Source organism: Dermacentor variabilis, chromosome 4 (genome assembly GCF_050947875.1).
Source record: "Dermacentor variabilis isolate Ectoservices chromosome 4, ASM5094787v1, whole genome shotgun sequence".
Taxonomy (NCBI): Eukaryota; Metazoa; Arthropoda; class Arachnida; order Ixodida; family Ixodidae; genus Dermacentor; species Dermacentor variabilis.
This window is the reverse complement of record NC_134571.1, coordinates 46,959,334-46,974,975: the sequence shown is the minus strand read 5'-3', so window position 1 is coordinate 46,974,975 and position 15,642 is coordinate 46,959,334. Positions and strand designations below refer to the sequence as shown.

The 15,642-nt window shown below is 48.6% G+C and overlaps 1 protein-coding gene across 1 annotated transcript; it reads right to left on the bottom strand.

Annotated features, from left to right (window-relative positions):
- Window positions 1-494: 494 nt before the first annotated feature.
- On the bottom strand, window positions 495-15,508 carry LOC142579061 (uncharacterized). The gene is made up of 2 exons (XM_075688884.1): window positions 15,158-15,508; window positions 495-4,895 (listed from the first exon to the last, which is right to left on the bottom strand). The coding sequence occupies exon 2, from the start codon at window positions 4,856-4,858 to the stop codon at window positions 848-850; it is 4,011 nt and encodes a 1,336-aa protein (XP_075544999.1). The 5' UTR covers window positions 4,859-4,895; window positions 15,158-15,508; the 3' UTR covers window positions 495-847.
- Window positions 15,509-15,642: the final 134 nt, after the last annotated feature.

Genomic DNA, 15,642 nt, shown 5'->3' with positions numbered 1-15,642 from the left:
GGATTTTATTATATATTTAACATCGCTTTCAGTAACGTTTATTACGTTCGGTATACAAGGCGGCCTATGAAATCGAGCTGCAGGAAAGAACAATGTTTCAGTGGCTACCATCACGCATCAGTATATCAGGAAATGAGGCACCAGATACTATCGGGACTTCAGCACACAAACTGTGTTTATACTCTTGCGCGGTGCTTGCATTTTCACGCAATGAACGTACTATATTTTTGTGTTTATAACGTCTTATAGCAACACATTGGCCATGACAGACACGGTAGTGGAAAGGCTCGAGGTTAATTACGACTAGATTGTGCAGCAAATGCTCAATGCACAGCGTGTTTTTGTTTTGTTTTTCGCCGTGGCCGTGGACAGGAATCGAACGAGCGACCTCGGGCTCTGCCGCAAGGCGCCGTACGCACGCACAGAACCACCACGGCGTTCTTGAATACTTTGTATAATGTCAGTGACTGTAAAGTGCGGTGCAAGGAAAAGGAGGGTGAAAGTGCTCGTGCAACGAAGGACACTCATTAAACTGTTCATTAAATACTTTATTCGTGTCACGTTGAGTCTGCCCGTTCAGCGTTCGCATTATGTTCGACGACAAAGAGCGCGAGTTCTCCGCGCATAACACAGTAGATAAATTGCCGTGATCCATAGGGTTGCATCTGCTGCTTCTGGGCCTCGTCACATGCTTTGTTGCTCAAACCACTTCGGGCTCGCGCTATCGCGCAGACGATAACTGAATGTTATCGCAACCTACAGTAGTACACCACAAGTGAGAACATTCTTTTCCTTTGGTAAAATAAACATAAACTTGACATTTTACAGATCTCCCAAAATTCAGTCCTTATGAAACGGAGCACTTGTCCTTGCAATCCTGGCACTTGTCCTCGTGAGGGTGGTTGCCGCACGTTAACCTGCACGGGTGCTTACAGCGCAAAACGTAACCACACCGCCAGGTGCACGGAGATGCCTCGTCGCAGCAGGGCCTGACGTCAATGTGGCCGCATGAAAGTGTCCTAGAAACAATAACTCGGCACTGAGGACTAGGTTCGCTGCAAACCATGTCGAGTGTGTGGCCACAAACCAATGTTCTCTTGACGAACATTCTGCACTTCAGCGAGGAGGTTCTGTTGCAAGAGCCCTGAGCTGGATGACCACAGTCTAACACAACTTTCACTTGTACAGTGCATGGCGGAAAAACCCTGCGGTCCGCTCCGCAAGAGACGTAACAAGAGTGGCCGCAAGGACGCACGGCCGCTACCGAGACGTCGCACCGATATCCAGCTTTGTCACAACACTGGATGGTCTTTGTGTGACCGCAGGAAGAGGTCACTAGCACGGACCTTCGGCACGGAGGCAAGTTGACTTGCTGTTCCCGACGTTCAGTTGCAGATGCATTTGTGACCGCTGTGGACAGACCCTGGTTCTCAAAGCAGGTAATCTGCAACTTATGTCCGCACTCGCGGTTCACGGTAACTGGCACCATGCACTTGTAGTGGCGCAGGGATAAGTAGCTTGGATGTCCAAGTGCTGAGGCACCTGTGGCTGCCGTAGATGGATTCTCAGAGCACGGAACCTGTGCAGTGTGTCCGCATTGCAAGTTTACAGTTACTAGCGTCATACACTTGTACTGGCTCAAGGGCAAGTTTTCTAGAGGTCCAAGTGTTGAAGCACTTGTGGCTGCTGTAGACTGGTTTTCAAAGCACGCAATCTGTGTCGTGTGTCCGCACTTCAGGTTTACGGTAACTGGCACTCTGCACTTGTACTGGTGCGCACCGTGTCGGCTGGCTGTCGCGGTACCAGGCACTGGTCCATGACCCGATTCCCACTTGTAACAAGGAAGTGTAGCAGTGTGGGCACAGTAAGGCAATTTCTCAGTTACGTCGACCATGCACCGCTGAGTGCAGCGCTCGGAGCACCTGTTAAGACAGGGGTGTTTACGACTGCAAATATATTTCAAGCAGGGCTGGTCACAAACGTCGGGGTGATCTCCACTGTGGCAAATCTGTAAGCACACGTGGCTGCAGCGCCTCTTTGCACCGCATAACTGCATGCACCCCCCACTTTGCTGCATTTTTGTACCAAAATCATCTCCCGATTCAATACGGACGACGGTTCGAGGGTGGCGCACGCACGACAAAGAAAGAGCTGGACTGGCAGACCCGCTGCTCTCATGGGCCGCGTTGAAGACATTCTGGCAGCTCTCGTCAGCGCTTGCAAGCCTTCCGAAACCGTACACTGCGCAACGTGCCCTGCTCAGAGCAGCCGCAAGATCTGAGCCACGTGCGCCCGAGCCTAGAAGCAAGATCAGGATCTTGCAAAAAGTTGAGCCTAAAGTTTTGACAGACCACACTGTGTGTGCACACCCTACCTGCCGCAGCTTTTGGACCAGCGTCTGCGCAGCGGCAGCAGAAGAAGGCGATAGGGTAACAATAGCCACGTCTCTCGCATGGTAGCCGTGTGTCTGAAAATGAAGACACAACCGGGATATCATCAAGACTGCTTCTTCTTTGTCGGGAATGTCGAAAAACTGCACAGATTCTGCAACGCCCCTGACAGCCTCAACACTGCAGCCCGACTGCAGCACATTTTTTGTGAAGGGTGCTAGGAGGTTGCAGACCGGCTGCGAGAGGAAATACTGAACGCTTAGTTCGTGTAGCTCAAAGCCTTGGCGGCTGAATGCGAAAGACCAAAGTGACGAAGATGCTGTTCCCTTTGAACATATGCTGTCACCTATAAAGACGAGCTTTGAAATGCCGTTACAGAAGAGACTACCAGCAAGCAAGGATGGGATTTGATGCGCTCGGAACACAAGTAAGGCCTTAGGTTGCAGAGCATCGATGACACCGCTATGCGCGATCGTTGCAGTCACAGAGGCAACAATCACAGACGTCCCAGGAGCTGGACGCGAGACATTTTCGGATAGCATTTTATTGCAGTGGAGGTAGCAGTGCAATGCTTCACATTGGGCACCTTCAAGTTTACTGAGGATATTTCGCCTAAGGCACAGAATCCACTGCTTGTATAGCTGCCATCGGTGGCACCGCTCCAGCTGCATAATATTGGTCTGTTCCGCCTGAAATTGGTCCGCTCGAGTAGCCCTGAGAGTTTTCCAGATGTAAGCTGTTTTCACGTCGTCAGAGGCACCTTCGGCGCCTTGGGAAGTTTGCGGATTCCTTTCATAACGAAAGCCAACTGAACGATTTGAATTGGTGGAGACTCCGCTTCCTTTTAGCGCGCACTCACAGTCTTCGCGGTAAGCATCCATATCGGCTGACGACACAGCCGTCAACATCTCGTTACGACTAACTCCTTGCATCAGCCACCTTTCTACGCAGTTTCTTTCGTCATTCCTTTTAGTTGAGAACTCGCGGGTGATCCCTCGAAATTGAGACTGGTGGAGGATAGCACTTTTCAAACTGTTCAAGTCTTTCAACACCTTGCTGATTCTTATGAGGCACTCGTTCATTTTTCCTTTCGACAAGATAGCTGAGGCAGATTCTTCAATAGCACCTGCTGCTTTCTCAACTTCGACGTCCAAACAAAATAAGCCATCTGGTTCATTTCTGAACATAGGGGTTAGCCCATTACCTACGACGAGCACCGGCCCTCGCCTCTTTAAGCCATCCACAGTAAGGGTCAATAGCACAGCGGCGCTCAGCAGCTCTTTGTCGCCGGTGCCAGACGGCGCGTGAATTAGCACCCCTCGATCAGAAGCAACTGCAGCTCTTACTGCGATCGCTTGATTCTCGTCGAGAGAAAGTGTCCCTACCAGCTTGCCGTCCAATGACGAGTCAAGCACAGTTTGCATAGCAGTCTGATCGTGGGCGGCCTCATGTCCAGACTCAAGAGGCTGACAGCCCTCACCTAGAAGCATGGATTTCACTCGCTCCAAGTCGGCAAGCGATTTTGAGCGCAGCGAATTGAGATGGCTGATGAAGCAGAACGGGTCCAATTTCAGGTTTACCAGAACAAAGTCGTGACTTTCATTGTCGTCGGTGACACCCAGACCATCGTACAGCAAGGCAACTCGTCTCCCGTCGAGTTTAAAGATCTCTCCGTAGCATATGTACTGCTTTTCCGGATCGCAGAAAGCGACCGCAGTGCCACGAAGCGAGGGCAGGTCACAGTTGACGGTCGTTACGACGCGGCCTAGACCCCTGTTGGGAACAAGCCGGAAGCTGCCGAGCGTAGCCCGCATATCCGAGGACACCGCGTGCAGGTAGCAGTCGTGGATGTACAACGAGACTGAATTTTCACTTGCAGGTCCAACTTCTTCGCGCCGGCACACGATGGCGGCCGTTATATCAGCGAACGTCGGGAACGGCACCGCCTTGCTCGCCGAGGGACGATCTGCTCCAACCGGGGACATCGACCGGTCATCGAAGTCGTTCTTCGGAGAGCCATCGTCTGGACCGTTCTCGTCTTGGTGGCCACCACCTTCTGCCCTATCGCTTTCCGGTGGACACGGTTGGGAAGGAACGTCGTCGAATGTGTCATGGCCTGTACTTCGAGCGCTGCTGCACGAGGTCACATATTGTGTGGTGCGCTCTCCCCGGCGCCATCCTCGGCCAGGACCTCCTGAAGAGGAGGGTCTTGCTATTCCTAGCGTTGCACCCCTCTTGGCCCTGGTTCCGGATCTTGCGCGAATGGCTTGAGAAGACGCCGAGGCACCCCCGTCATCAGAAAATCCAGGCGGATCCAACGGCGGAGGTTCTCCGAACGCTTCACTCTCTGCAGAGTGCCGAGCAAAGCTGAAGTGCGGTACTTCTTCAGGTCTGAAGACTTGGTTCCCTCTGTGTCGACGATTCCGAGGTCCTGGGCGACCCCTGTGCTTCGAAGGTGGCCGCTCCATCGCCTTTCCGCAGGCGGGGAGACCACGGCTTGACTATCTGCACAAGGCGAAATGCAAAAAAAATGCTTTGATCTTTATATTTCGCGTCCTTAAAACACACAAGCGACTAGTGTAGTCTCAAAAAGCCACCGAACTACTTGCCGACCACGCCTAGAGTCCATAATCGATGGGCGCGGAGGCCCATTTTATAGCTCCCACGAAGTTTCTGGGGCCTACACGAAAAAAATTGCTAGCTTTCCCGTAATCGAGAGTAGATATAAGCATGACATGGCAACCGTCAAAGCAGATTGCTTGGAGATGATACTAGCCACAACATCAAAATGGATGTAGTGCATGTTCGCAACGGCACACCACACCGCACCACACAGCAACACGCCATACTGTCCACTTGTGCATATGGGTGCTGCCCAGCGAGAAGAAAACCGGCTGAAGGCGGCACGACAGGCACCGAAAGACACCACGGGGGTTATTCTGTAAGAGTCCACCTAGTGAAATGTCCATTTCAACCGCCGCTGATTGGCTGGAGCCGCTCGTCTCCTCCTCGCTCGCACAACTCCATCCAATCAGCAGTGGCCGAAACGGACAGTCCAGTAGGTGGACTAACAGAATTCCCCTCCAGGGAGACAAAGCGCACTGCCCAGCTAGAAGAAGAAAATCGCCTGAAGTAGGCACCACGCTGCATGGCGCCTCCTTCAGGCGATTGTGTTCTAGCTGGGCAGTGCGCTTTGTCTCCCTGGCGTCTTTCGCTGCCTGTCGTGCCGCCTTCAGCCGGTTTTCTTCTGTCGGGGCGACGCAAAACCAGTGCCGCGGAACTCACGGACCGCTGGCGTTCAAAACAGCACAGGCAACCCTGTCTCAGCGCCAAAAGCTTACAATGAAGTGCATGGTGCCCCGTATCTGCCTTTTGAACGTCGCTACTGGAAATGACAAAACTTCAGCGTACTAGAAGTTACAGCTTGAGTGATATTGTGAACAAACATTAGAAAGAACTCGGAAGCAATATTTCTGGTATCTTGTATGGGCAGTAAGTAGCGCATGTAATGCACCCCTGTACGAAGGGCTGGGGGCTGAGAACGCATTTCCTTAATAAGATATGACTGGTTGCACGGATTATCTCGATCGTTTTCTTCTCGCAACTTGCCCGGATGTTCTCGTTTGAATGTCTGGATAACGGACCTGGCTTTTGGCTCAAGGTCACATGAAGGTCGCCGACAACAGCAGCTAAAAGCGTTTCATGTCTAAAATTGATTCTCCTTCAAACGCTACAGCAAATGTCGTCTAGGAAGCAGTAGCGCTCTAATTGCGATCTCGACGCCGGGAAGTCTAGACGCATGCACACCGATGCACGAGTCGCTTGCGTTGTAACATTTCGCCTTTTCAAGCAAACTGCACAGCTTGCACCGATCACTGACAGTGTTTGTCTGTAACACAGAGCGGTTTTAAAGTGTAAGGCCGTTTCTGTTTCGCTGAAGTGAGACTAATATCAGTGAATATTAAAAATTGTCGGGTTTTACGTGCCAAAACCACGATCTCATTACGAGACATGCCGTTGTAAATTTGGACCATCTGGGGTTCTTTAACGTGCATCTAAATCTAGTACGCGGGTGTTTTTGCATTTCGCCCCCATCGAAATGCGGCCGCCGTGGCCGTGATTCGATCCTGCGACCTCGTGCATAGCAGCCCAACACCTTGGCCACTGATCAACCACGGCGGGTCTGTGAATATTACCTGCACATGTAAGCGAACGTACCAGTTTTAACATACGTAAGTAGATGACCTGTATTTATTCGAAATACACAGCTGCCCACCGCGACTACAAGTTCTCCGCAAGGTACGGCAGTATACATGGTTTGTGCGTCGTACCTCCTGTGTAGCTTTCTCGTTGCTTCTTGTCACGTGGTGTATACGTGTACGCGGCAGTGCTCATATAACTAATCATAGTGGAATGGTTGCGCAGAGAGGATTATGCAGACATGTACCCAGGATTTTTTTCAGGGGGGGTGGGGCAACCCAAGGTAACTTTCCTATGCAAATGAGGGGGGGGGGGAGGTTACCATTACTAGTACCAAATGTGAATAACGCCCGCCATTCACCCTAAAAACGTGTAAACCCGCAAAAGAGAAATGAAATAAGGTTTATCTCACAGGTAGTACGCCTATGAGATACACCTCTTCTTTACTTGGCAAAAAAAATTAAATTAAATTGTGGGGTTTTACGTGCCAAAACCACTTTCTGATTATGAGGCACGCCGTAGTGGAAGACTCCGGGAATTTAGACCACCTGGGGTTCTTTAACGTGCACCTAAATCTAAGTACACGGGTGTTTTCGCATTTCGCCCCCATCGAGATGCGGCTGCCGTGGCCGGGATTCGATCCCGCGACCTCGTGCTCAGCAGCCTAACACCATCTTTACTTGGCAAACAAGGAATCACATCGAATGGACTCTCGCAGGAAGAAAGCACAGGAAGAACACTGCCAAGAAGTAAAGAAACGAAAGTGCAAAATAAGGATTTCTATCATCATGATCAGCCTACTTTATGTTCACTGCAGGACGAAAGCCTCTCCTTAGTAGCATACAAATTAAAAAAAAAAAACAGCAGTTGGTAACTAAGGCACACGGACCGCGCGGGGTTGTGTTACTCCGCCAGCCAATCACAGAAGCAAACAAAATCGTCGTCATGCGGCTTTTCCAAAATGGCGCCGTACTCGATACCTCCGGAGCGTCTACTGTTCATGAAGAGTCTTCTCATCGACGGAAGCAATGAGGTGTGTCACAGACATGGACAAAGCGTATGGAGACTAAGCATTTCACTCTTCAAAAGTCTACCCGGCTTGGTTGCTTAGTGGCTATGGTGTTGGGCTGCTAAGCACGAGGTCGCGGGATCGAATCCCGGCCACAGCGTTTCGATGGGGACGAAATGCGAAAACACCCGTCTACTTAGATTTAGGTGCACGTTAAAGAACCCCAGGTGGTCCAATTTTTCCGGAGTCTCCCACTACGGCGTGCCTCATTATCAAATCGTGGTTTTGGCACATAAAACTCCACAATTAATTAAATCTTCAAATGTCTGCGGTACAGTTCGTTTCACTGCTGAGCCCTTTTACTCATGAAATTTCACTGCCAACTGAAGTGAAACTTTACAATAGTTGCAGCGAAGCAAGCATCTTACTTCACTTCAATAAAAAGTTGGGCCTTCGCCATTCCACTATAATAGGCGAGGGAAAACGTATAAAATTACGCGCTAGTAATTTTATTTTTGTGGTTAACGCCTTATTTGGGTAATAGGAAAAGTTTGTAGTGCGAATTATTTGCAGCTTCGCGGAGGAACAGTGGCTGGCGGTTATGAGAGCGCGGGTAGGGCATCACTGCAGACTAAAGTTGTAGCCGACTATAGTGGCGTTCTTTTTTTTTTTTTAATTAGCTCTGGAAGAATAATAGAGAAATATTTATTTGCCGAACTATCACAGTTATTTTGGATCCTTCGTTTACTGCTCTACCAAGAAGAGTGCCAAAACCGACTCGTATTGTTATTTGGGAAGTTGCGTAATGATGCGTGGCCGCCAGTCCCGTACAACCGCGTAGAGCGCAGGACGCTGCGGTTCTAGACGTACTGCGCCCACCGCGGAAGGTTAGAAAAATACCTACATAAGCATAGCAGAGAAGTGGCTACGTTAGGCGGCTCGAGTGATAACTGTAGAAGTGTCATTCAAAACACACAGAATTCTCCGCTTCCGGCAGCGTTTTCTCTACTTCCTTTTTAAATAAGATGTTGATCAATAAATGTTTTCGTAAACAATGGTTAAATTTGTTAATTTTTGCTTTTCCTTCCTGTTTGGCTGTTGACTTGGCCTAATTTTGCAACTCCTTGCGACTCTTGTTTCCAGTTGCCCATTTTGCAGAAAAGTGCTGTACAATTAAGGAAAAACCACACGAGTTAACGGGTGACAGATATTGTTTACGGGTTTAAGGGTTATTGCAGGGTTTCATGATGGACGCTGTTTCGCATTATTTTAATTTGCACTTTATTTAACCCATATCGCGGGTATATGGTTCCGACGATCTGCCAGCGTCGTGGCGAGCCGCCGCTCGAGGAAACAATGAACCAAAGGAAAAGTGAAACTGAACTGGCGTTTTCTCCGACTGCAACTCGTTTCTCGTGCATACAGACCAGCTGACTACGAACCGAATTCCCTTCCTGGTCCCCGGATCAGTCTAAACAAAGAAGGTTGAACTAACGAAGCAACAGCCATGCGCGTGACCGTTGAATAGACGGTGACAACTGAACGCATCTCGTTAATCGCGCGGGCACCGAATCGATGAGAAAACTGGCCTTCACACCCCAGGAGATGCTGATAAGTACCGTCATCCAAAAGGAGTGAAAAAGGGAGCAAAATGTCGACCACCGAATAGCTGTGAAGTCTCAACATTGATTCGGCGGCGCTTTAGGAATGTATTTGAGGATTGGTGCCGTACGTGCCTGTGATTATGCAATCACAAGTTTTCATAGAGGCTTCTACACAAATATTGTGCGCGAGCGCGAAAATGTTCCAACCATACTTTTATTTGTGCTCATATTTGTCTACACTTCATCGTGAATTCTTGAAGTGACAACTTTCCATGCTTATATAGTGTAGCGATTGCTGTAAGAGTGCACGTGACTTAAAAAAAAAAAAAGGTGTAAATGTTTCACAGCGCACTCGAGAGACTGGCGTTGCGAAACCTGTTAACGCTGCAAATCACACCTTTCGCATGCGTGCCCCAACGTACAATGCGCTTCGTTCGTATGGCGTACGTTAATAAATACGCAAAACACCCTCAAGGGGGGTCATGCCTATTCACAGCGTATTTTCGTCGAACAATGTTCGATCGCGCACAGTGCGCCGGAAAGCACGGTCAACAGACGATCACGGACAAGGAGCTAGCCGGCTTTAAAAAAAGTTAGGCTGTAGCAGCGAATCTGCGATATCACTCATCACGAGATTTCTTAACAAGCGAGTAGTATTTCATAGCACTTTCCCCAATATTGTTGCAATATTTATACTAGCAAGTCGGCACACATGTCGGAGGCAAAGTTTCATATCAGCTCTGTGCGCCCAGAATAAGGCCAATAAAATATTGTAATTCCATAACCAGCAAACATAGCCTCATGTCATTTATACTAAAGAAGCAAATGAACAGTAGCAAGTTGAACGAGTCGGGAGTTGCTTGCGCTGCACGCACACGCACAAAGGCAGGGAAGGGGGGATTTGAAGATTATTGCTGGGCGAAAATATAAGACCCAAAGGGTGAAAATGTTTGAGAATCTTGAGATACAATTGAATTAAACCTAGTCGGGCCTTGAAAAGCCTATATTTTAACAACACTATCACTTCCCGTTGGCGCAATTTTCTGGTTCTGCAAACACCTAGCTGCTCTCGGTAACAGCGACGTACGGTATAAGTTCTGTGGAAATCCGCAAGGTGGAGGCAGCTTCGCGCAAGGAAAAGTTTGCCGTCCACATTACCGCATACTGGTGCGCTACGTACGTGCACGCGCACTTATTCCCGTGCATTTCTTCGAAAAGCTAACTTCGTAGATGAAAAAATAAAAAAAAAACATCTTTGCTGTGATTCAGAGATGGAACCCGAGACCTCTGCCTTTCCGGGCCACTCACGTCCTATTATCTGAGCTAACAAGGAGGTTATCAAATGGCAGCGCGAGGCATCGATACCCCCGGCAATTTTCGTTGTCTGCGTGACTGTGAATTAAGGATCCTGGACTTGTGACCGGCCGATTCTTAGCATGTGTGAACAGGTTGCGTACGAACTATAGTATAACTTTAAAAGGCACTGCACGGAGTAGATATTTCAGGGAGCTCTCAAGCGCATTTTTCGCGGCGCTTTGATTACGCCGCTCCGATCGGCCCGATGAATTCCATCGGCCCCATGAAGTTAGTCATGAGGCCGAGCAAGCGAATCCACGAGTATAACTATACAGACAGCCAAGTGCGAACGTCTCTACAAGAGGACTCGTCGAAACGTTGGCTTCGTCTTCCTTTGTTCGGCCACTGTTGATCCAGTCAAGTCTACATTTAGCTGTGATCGTCTACTTACACTATACGCGATCGCGCTGTATACGCTGTGGGGTCTCAAACGTACATGCCCTTGCGACAGAGGAACGACAACACAGAAATGCAGGCAATCACAAGGGTATTTATTACGCCTTTTACACATAGGTCTAACCAGCCGAATTATTACCGATAGAACATGCCGATGGGCGTGCGACAAATCGAGGAAGTCGTACTCACCGCGACCGGATAGCGAGCGAATATGTTCGGCTCCCATGCCGGACACCAAAGCTTATAATCGTTCGCGTGTACGGTCACGCGAACGATGGCTCGTTCGAACGATCGTGTTCGTCCATTCCGGTGTCGTGCTCCTAGCCTTTCGCAGGACGGTCCCACGAGCGGCCAGCGAGCAACCGAAACGTCCGCGGAGCTGACCGACCAAATAGAAACAGGTAAACCCGCCGTTAGGTGGCGTTAGCAGCGCAACACTCCCGCCCTCTCTCGTACTAATTAATCTGCAACTGCACCGACCGCCGCCGGCGCCCAGCTACCCGGGCAAGCCGGATTACAGGAGATGCAAGAGCCATTCGGGGGAACAACGTTAACGTCAGGGGACGCTTGAGAGTCGAGCGTGCCCACAGCGACGATCGCGCTGGCTTAAAAAACCATTGTCACTAGGCACACGAACGAAATTATACCCCGATATTAAACTCGAAACAATCTACGGTCATTCGCAAAAGCCCATGAACTGCTACCGAAAATCCGAAAAGACGAACATGGCCTTCTCATAACCGGAGAGCGCTTCCGAACCATGGCAAAGCACCGCGTGTGCTGCTTCCACTTGTTTCATTCCGATAGCATTTATATGGGGACTCCACGCGGATTTTCGCCGGCAGCGTCGCCGTGATGTTCCGTTTGATGGAACATGGTCACAATGGCGCGTTTTAAAGAATGCACAGAGGACAATCGCTGAACTTCCACTGAGCTTTACTGCGGAAAGATTACCCGATCAGCAGTTGCTCCGCAGGAACATTAGAAACAACATTGCCACAGCGCACTTCATAAGCACAACAACACATCATCATGTCTCACTTCACTAGTGAATGTTCTGATCTGCGCAAGATTGAAAGCCCACTTCTAACCACGCTAAACACATTCTACGCTCTTGATATCCGCGGACTTCGAACCTTATTGTGTAAATACATCACTTCTTTTTTTCATAAATTAAGTGAAGCGGTGCTAATGAAACCTTCTTCATTTTTTTTTGCGCAAAATGCCTCAAACAGTTCCCTCTTTTCCTGCCGTGAAATTTCCGAGTGTACACGGACACCTTTTGCAATGGTCACCGCCCCCCCCCCCCCCCCAAGTGACTCCCCGCCACGAAAGCCTGTGTATATATTTATGTATATGTCTGCGATATATGTTTACATATGCCGTGTATGCAAGGTAGGTGCTTAGTGTTCAACCGCGAAATTTGCTCAAACAAAGTCTGATATACTTGACTGATTTATTTCTCTGATTTCTTTAGAAGTGCAGCGCACAAAGATCTTAAAAAATTCTTTCATAACGCATGTGATTTTATCTTAAATCTTCTCAGACTATGGCATCGCTATTTACGGGCAGCGTCGTGGCGCCTGTGCGATGACATCGCAGTCCTTGCGCAGTGTTAAAGTTTCTAAAGGTGCCAGAAATACTGGCGCACCCGCGTATGTTGCACACACGTATATGGGCGCACGCGCGTTTAGTTAGAGCGGGGAGTTCAAACGCAACGTTAAACCTTGCTATATCTCTGTCGGTGCTTATCCCTTCAGTCTGAACTGCCATTGCTTTTTTCTTTTTTTCCCCCCAATTACACGTTCAAAGCACAGCCCCTAATACGCTGGCCGCACTACATATCCTATCAGCAGCCAGGCACTGGGCAAGGCGCAAATATGGATCACATGTTTCCAGGCGTCGCCAAGTTCGGCCGTGGCCAACAAAAGGCAAAGGGGAGACATGGCAACTTTGCAGTCGGCTTCGAAGCCTGTAATCTGCCACATACAATATCTACTGATAAAACGGCACTCGAAACGGACCTTCGGCAAAGAATATGTGAAACATGTATGCGAAACAGAGTGCGCTCGCTCCGTCGGCTCAAGAGCTTCGCGTTCACTTGCGCAGAGCCATGCTCGAGATGCGATTCGCGTGCGGCAGATATTGCCGTAAGTTCACAAACACGGCGGACAATGCGCAGGTTCCGGCACGCTGCAGGCACCAGGCCGAAATAAGGCTTATCGCATATCAGTGAATGCGTCCAATTAGTATCGCGAATGTGATCTGATAAAAGCGACCCGCGAAAAATGCGAAACGGCAGCAAGTTGCACTCGCAAAGCACCGTATATATACGAGCAGGCGTGCAGAACAGCCACTCGCGCGCACCCTGTGTCATGGTGTGATTCAATTAAGTTGTCTGCAGCGTGGCCAGATTGCTACCACTTCTGCGTACTGAGGCCAAACATTGTTTTTTTTTTTATTTTCCACATCAGCAAAGTTATCCACAATAGTTTTTTTTTTTTTTTTTAAGCAGCGAAGTTGATCAATTTTATACATGTCTATACATCTAAAGGTCATTTTCAGAGTACCTAAGTTATAAGTTCGTTCAAAGCTGAGCTAAAATAAAAGTAAGGTGTACCCGACTAGCAGACCTCAAGCAGTGCGCACTGAATTCGGCATATACCGCTGTGTGGGCCGGCGGTGTGCAGAAACATTCAAATATTGTGTAAAATACCTTGACGAAATGTTTATTCTAAACATCAGACGTAGAGCTCTCGTTTTCAGCCTTTCACGATTTCAAATATTTTGTTACCTTACTCCAGTAACGCAATCCATAAATGAACAGTGATAACTTTCCGTTGCACATATAAATGTATGGGTCATACTTAGCTATGAAAGTAAGACAAATACTCAATATTTAGTTTGCGATACGCGGGCATGTTCTTACTCGCCAAATACACACCGATGACACAAAAACGTGTGAAGCTCCGGCAGTCGTCGCCTTTTACTGGTGTAAGCCTGCTCTTGAACGAAGGATCTTTCAACCAGTGCTGCTTAAGTTTCTTTTAGTTTTGCCTGTAATGCGATAATCAGAAGGCTCTTTGCAAGGTCGCCTATGTGATTCCGAGGGAACGCCCGTATTTGCAATAGTCTTTCGAGCCAGCGGCTGCAAGCACGAATAGAGCTGGCCGCACAAGGTGCTCTGGATTTCGAAACTATACGAAACAGCGGCTCCATGGATGTTTAGGCATACCGGATTTAATTGGATCTACTTCGCTACTCAAGAATAACCACTGTTGCCACTTCTGGTGGAAAATTTCCTACGATTTGGAAACATCACCTACAACCTAAACATTTCAAGATAACTATGTTAAGTCAAAAGCTCGAAACCGAAGTCAGAACTGCTGACCGCGCAGAGAGTGATTTTGTGGGTTCGAATACGAAGCCCTTTATGCTAACCCCGCTCTTCAAAGTATTTATTTTATTATAGACAAAGGCACAAAGCGGCAACGAACAATATCTTGGCAAAATCGCGTAACCTTAAAATCTAGACAAAACAAAAAAAGAAAAACGGCATCCTTATGCGACTTTGCAGAACCACAGCCCAGTTCCCTACTATGCTGCTTCCTTCGAGCAGTTACAGTATGATTTTGAGTTGCCCAGTAATTAAACTACACACCTTAATGAAAACCTTGCCCGCATATGACGTATCTCTTTATAACGCTGGTCAACAGTAGTGGCTACCCAGTTTTAACGAAGCATCAGTATGCAGCACGTTGACGTACGTCGGGATATGAAACGTCCAAGCAGAGTTAATATCTCGGACTATGAAGAAAGCAGCGCAAAAAGGTGGTGCAAAGTCCAGGAAACAAGAACAGTACAGGCGTTGTCTCCGCTTTTTGTACCACCTTTCACACTGCTTTCTTCATGGTGCAAGTGTACCAACTCGCCGAGTTGTCAATCTGAATTTGGTACCGTCCATTCGTTTAACCGCATATTTAGCAACGTGCATTTTGTGAAATGAATAAACTATATAGAGGCTAGCGGGTGTACAAAAGAAAAAGACATAGATCCGATTCATCCGAAGTCAAAAAACAACCTGAAGTTTCGAAATTGGACAAGTCGAACTAACGTCATTTTGACTAAAAGCAGCGCCTGCCAACAATACACTTGTAAATTTAACAAGCTGCACGCATGCCGAAACCACATTCAAAACTTACGGATCAAATGCTCATGATAGTCCCAGCTCGTTCCTGATGCGGGTGCTTTCCAAAGGGCACATCGGCTCTTTACGACAGGTCCCCCCGCATGGCTGATTAAGAGCTGAAACTAAAGTTCAAGCATTGCGGTGGTCTAGTCGCCGTAGTACCGGGCTGTACTGGCGTCTAGCTGAGTAGTTGGAGAGCGGATGAATTCTCACATTTACTTTTAACGAGCTCCGTTAACGACATACGTCGTATTTACAAGCTGCAAAAGCAAGTGCCTAGGCCACATAGGCAACAGAGGCAGGTAGAAACACTCCCCGCCGCCGCCTCTGCTACAAGATAAAGCGATAAAGCCTCAGTAGCTCCGTTCACGCGGTTTGTTTCGCCGTACTCATCAAATGCTAAATTTCACGCGCTAAACACAGCGCAAGCTACGGCAAGTCCACCAACCATGGTGACAAATGCCGGTGTGCCGGTTGCTACTGGTAACAACCTAAATA

Bases quoted from the DNA above. Each gene is read 5' to 3' on its own strand.
- LOC142579061 (XM_075688884.1), bottom strand. From the start codon at position 4,858: ATGGAGCGGCCACCTTCGAAGCACAGGGGTCGCCCAGGACCTCGGAAT.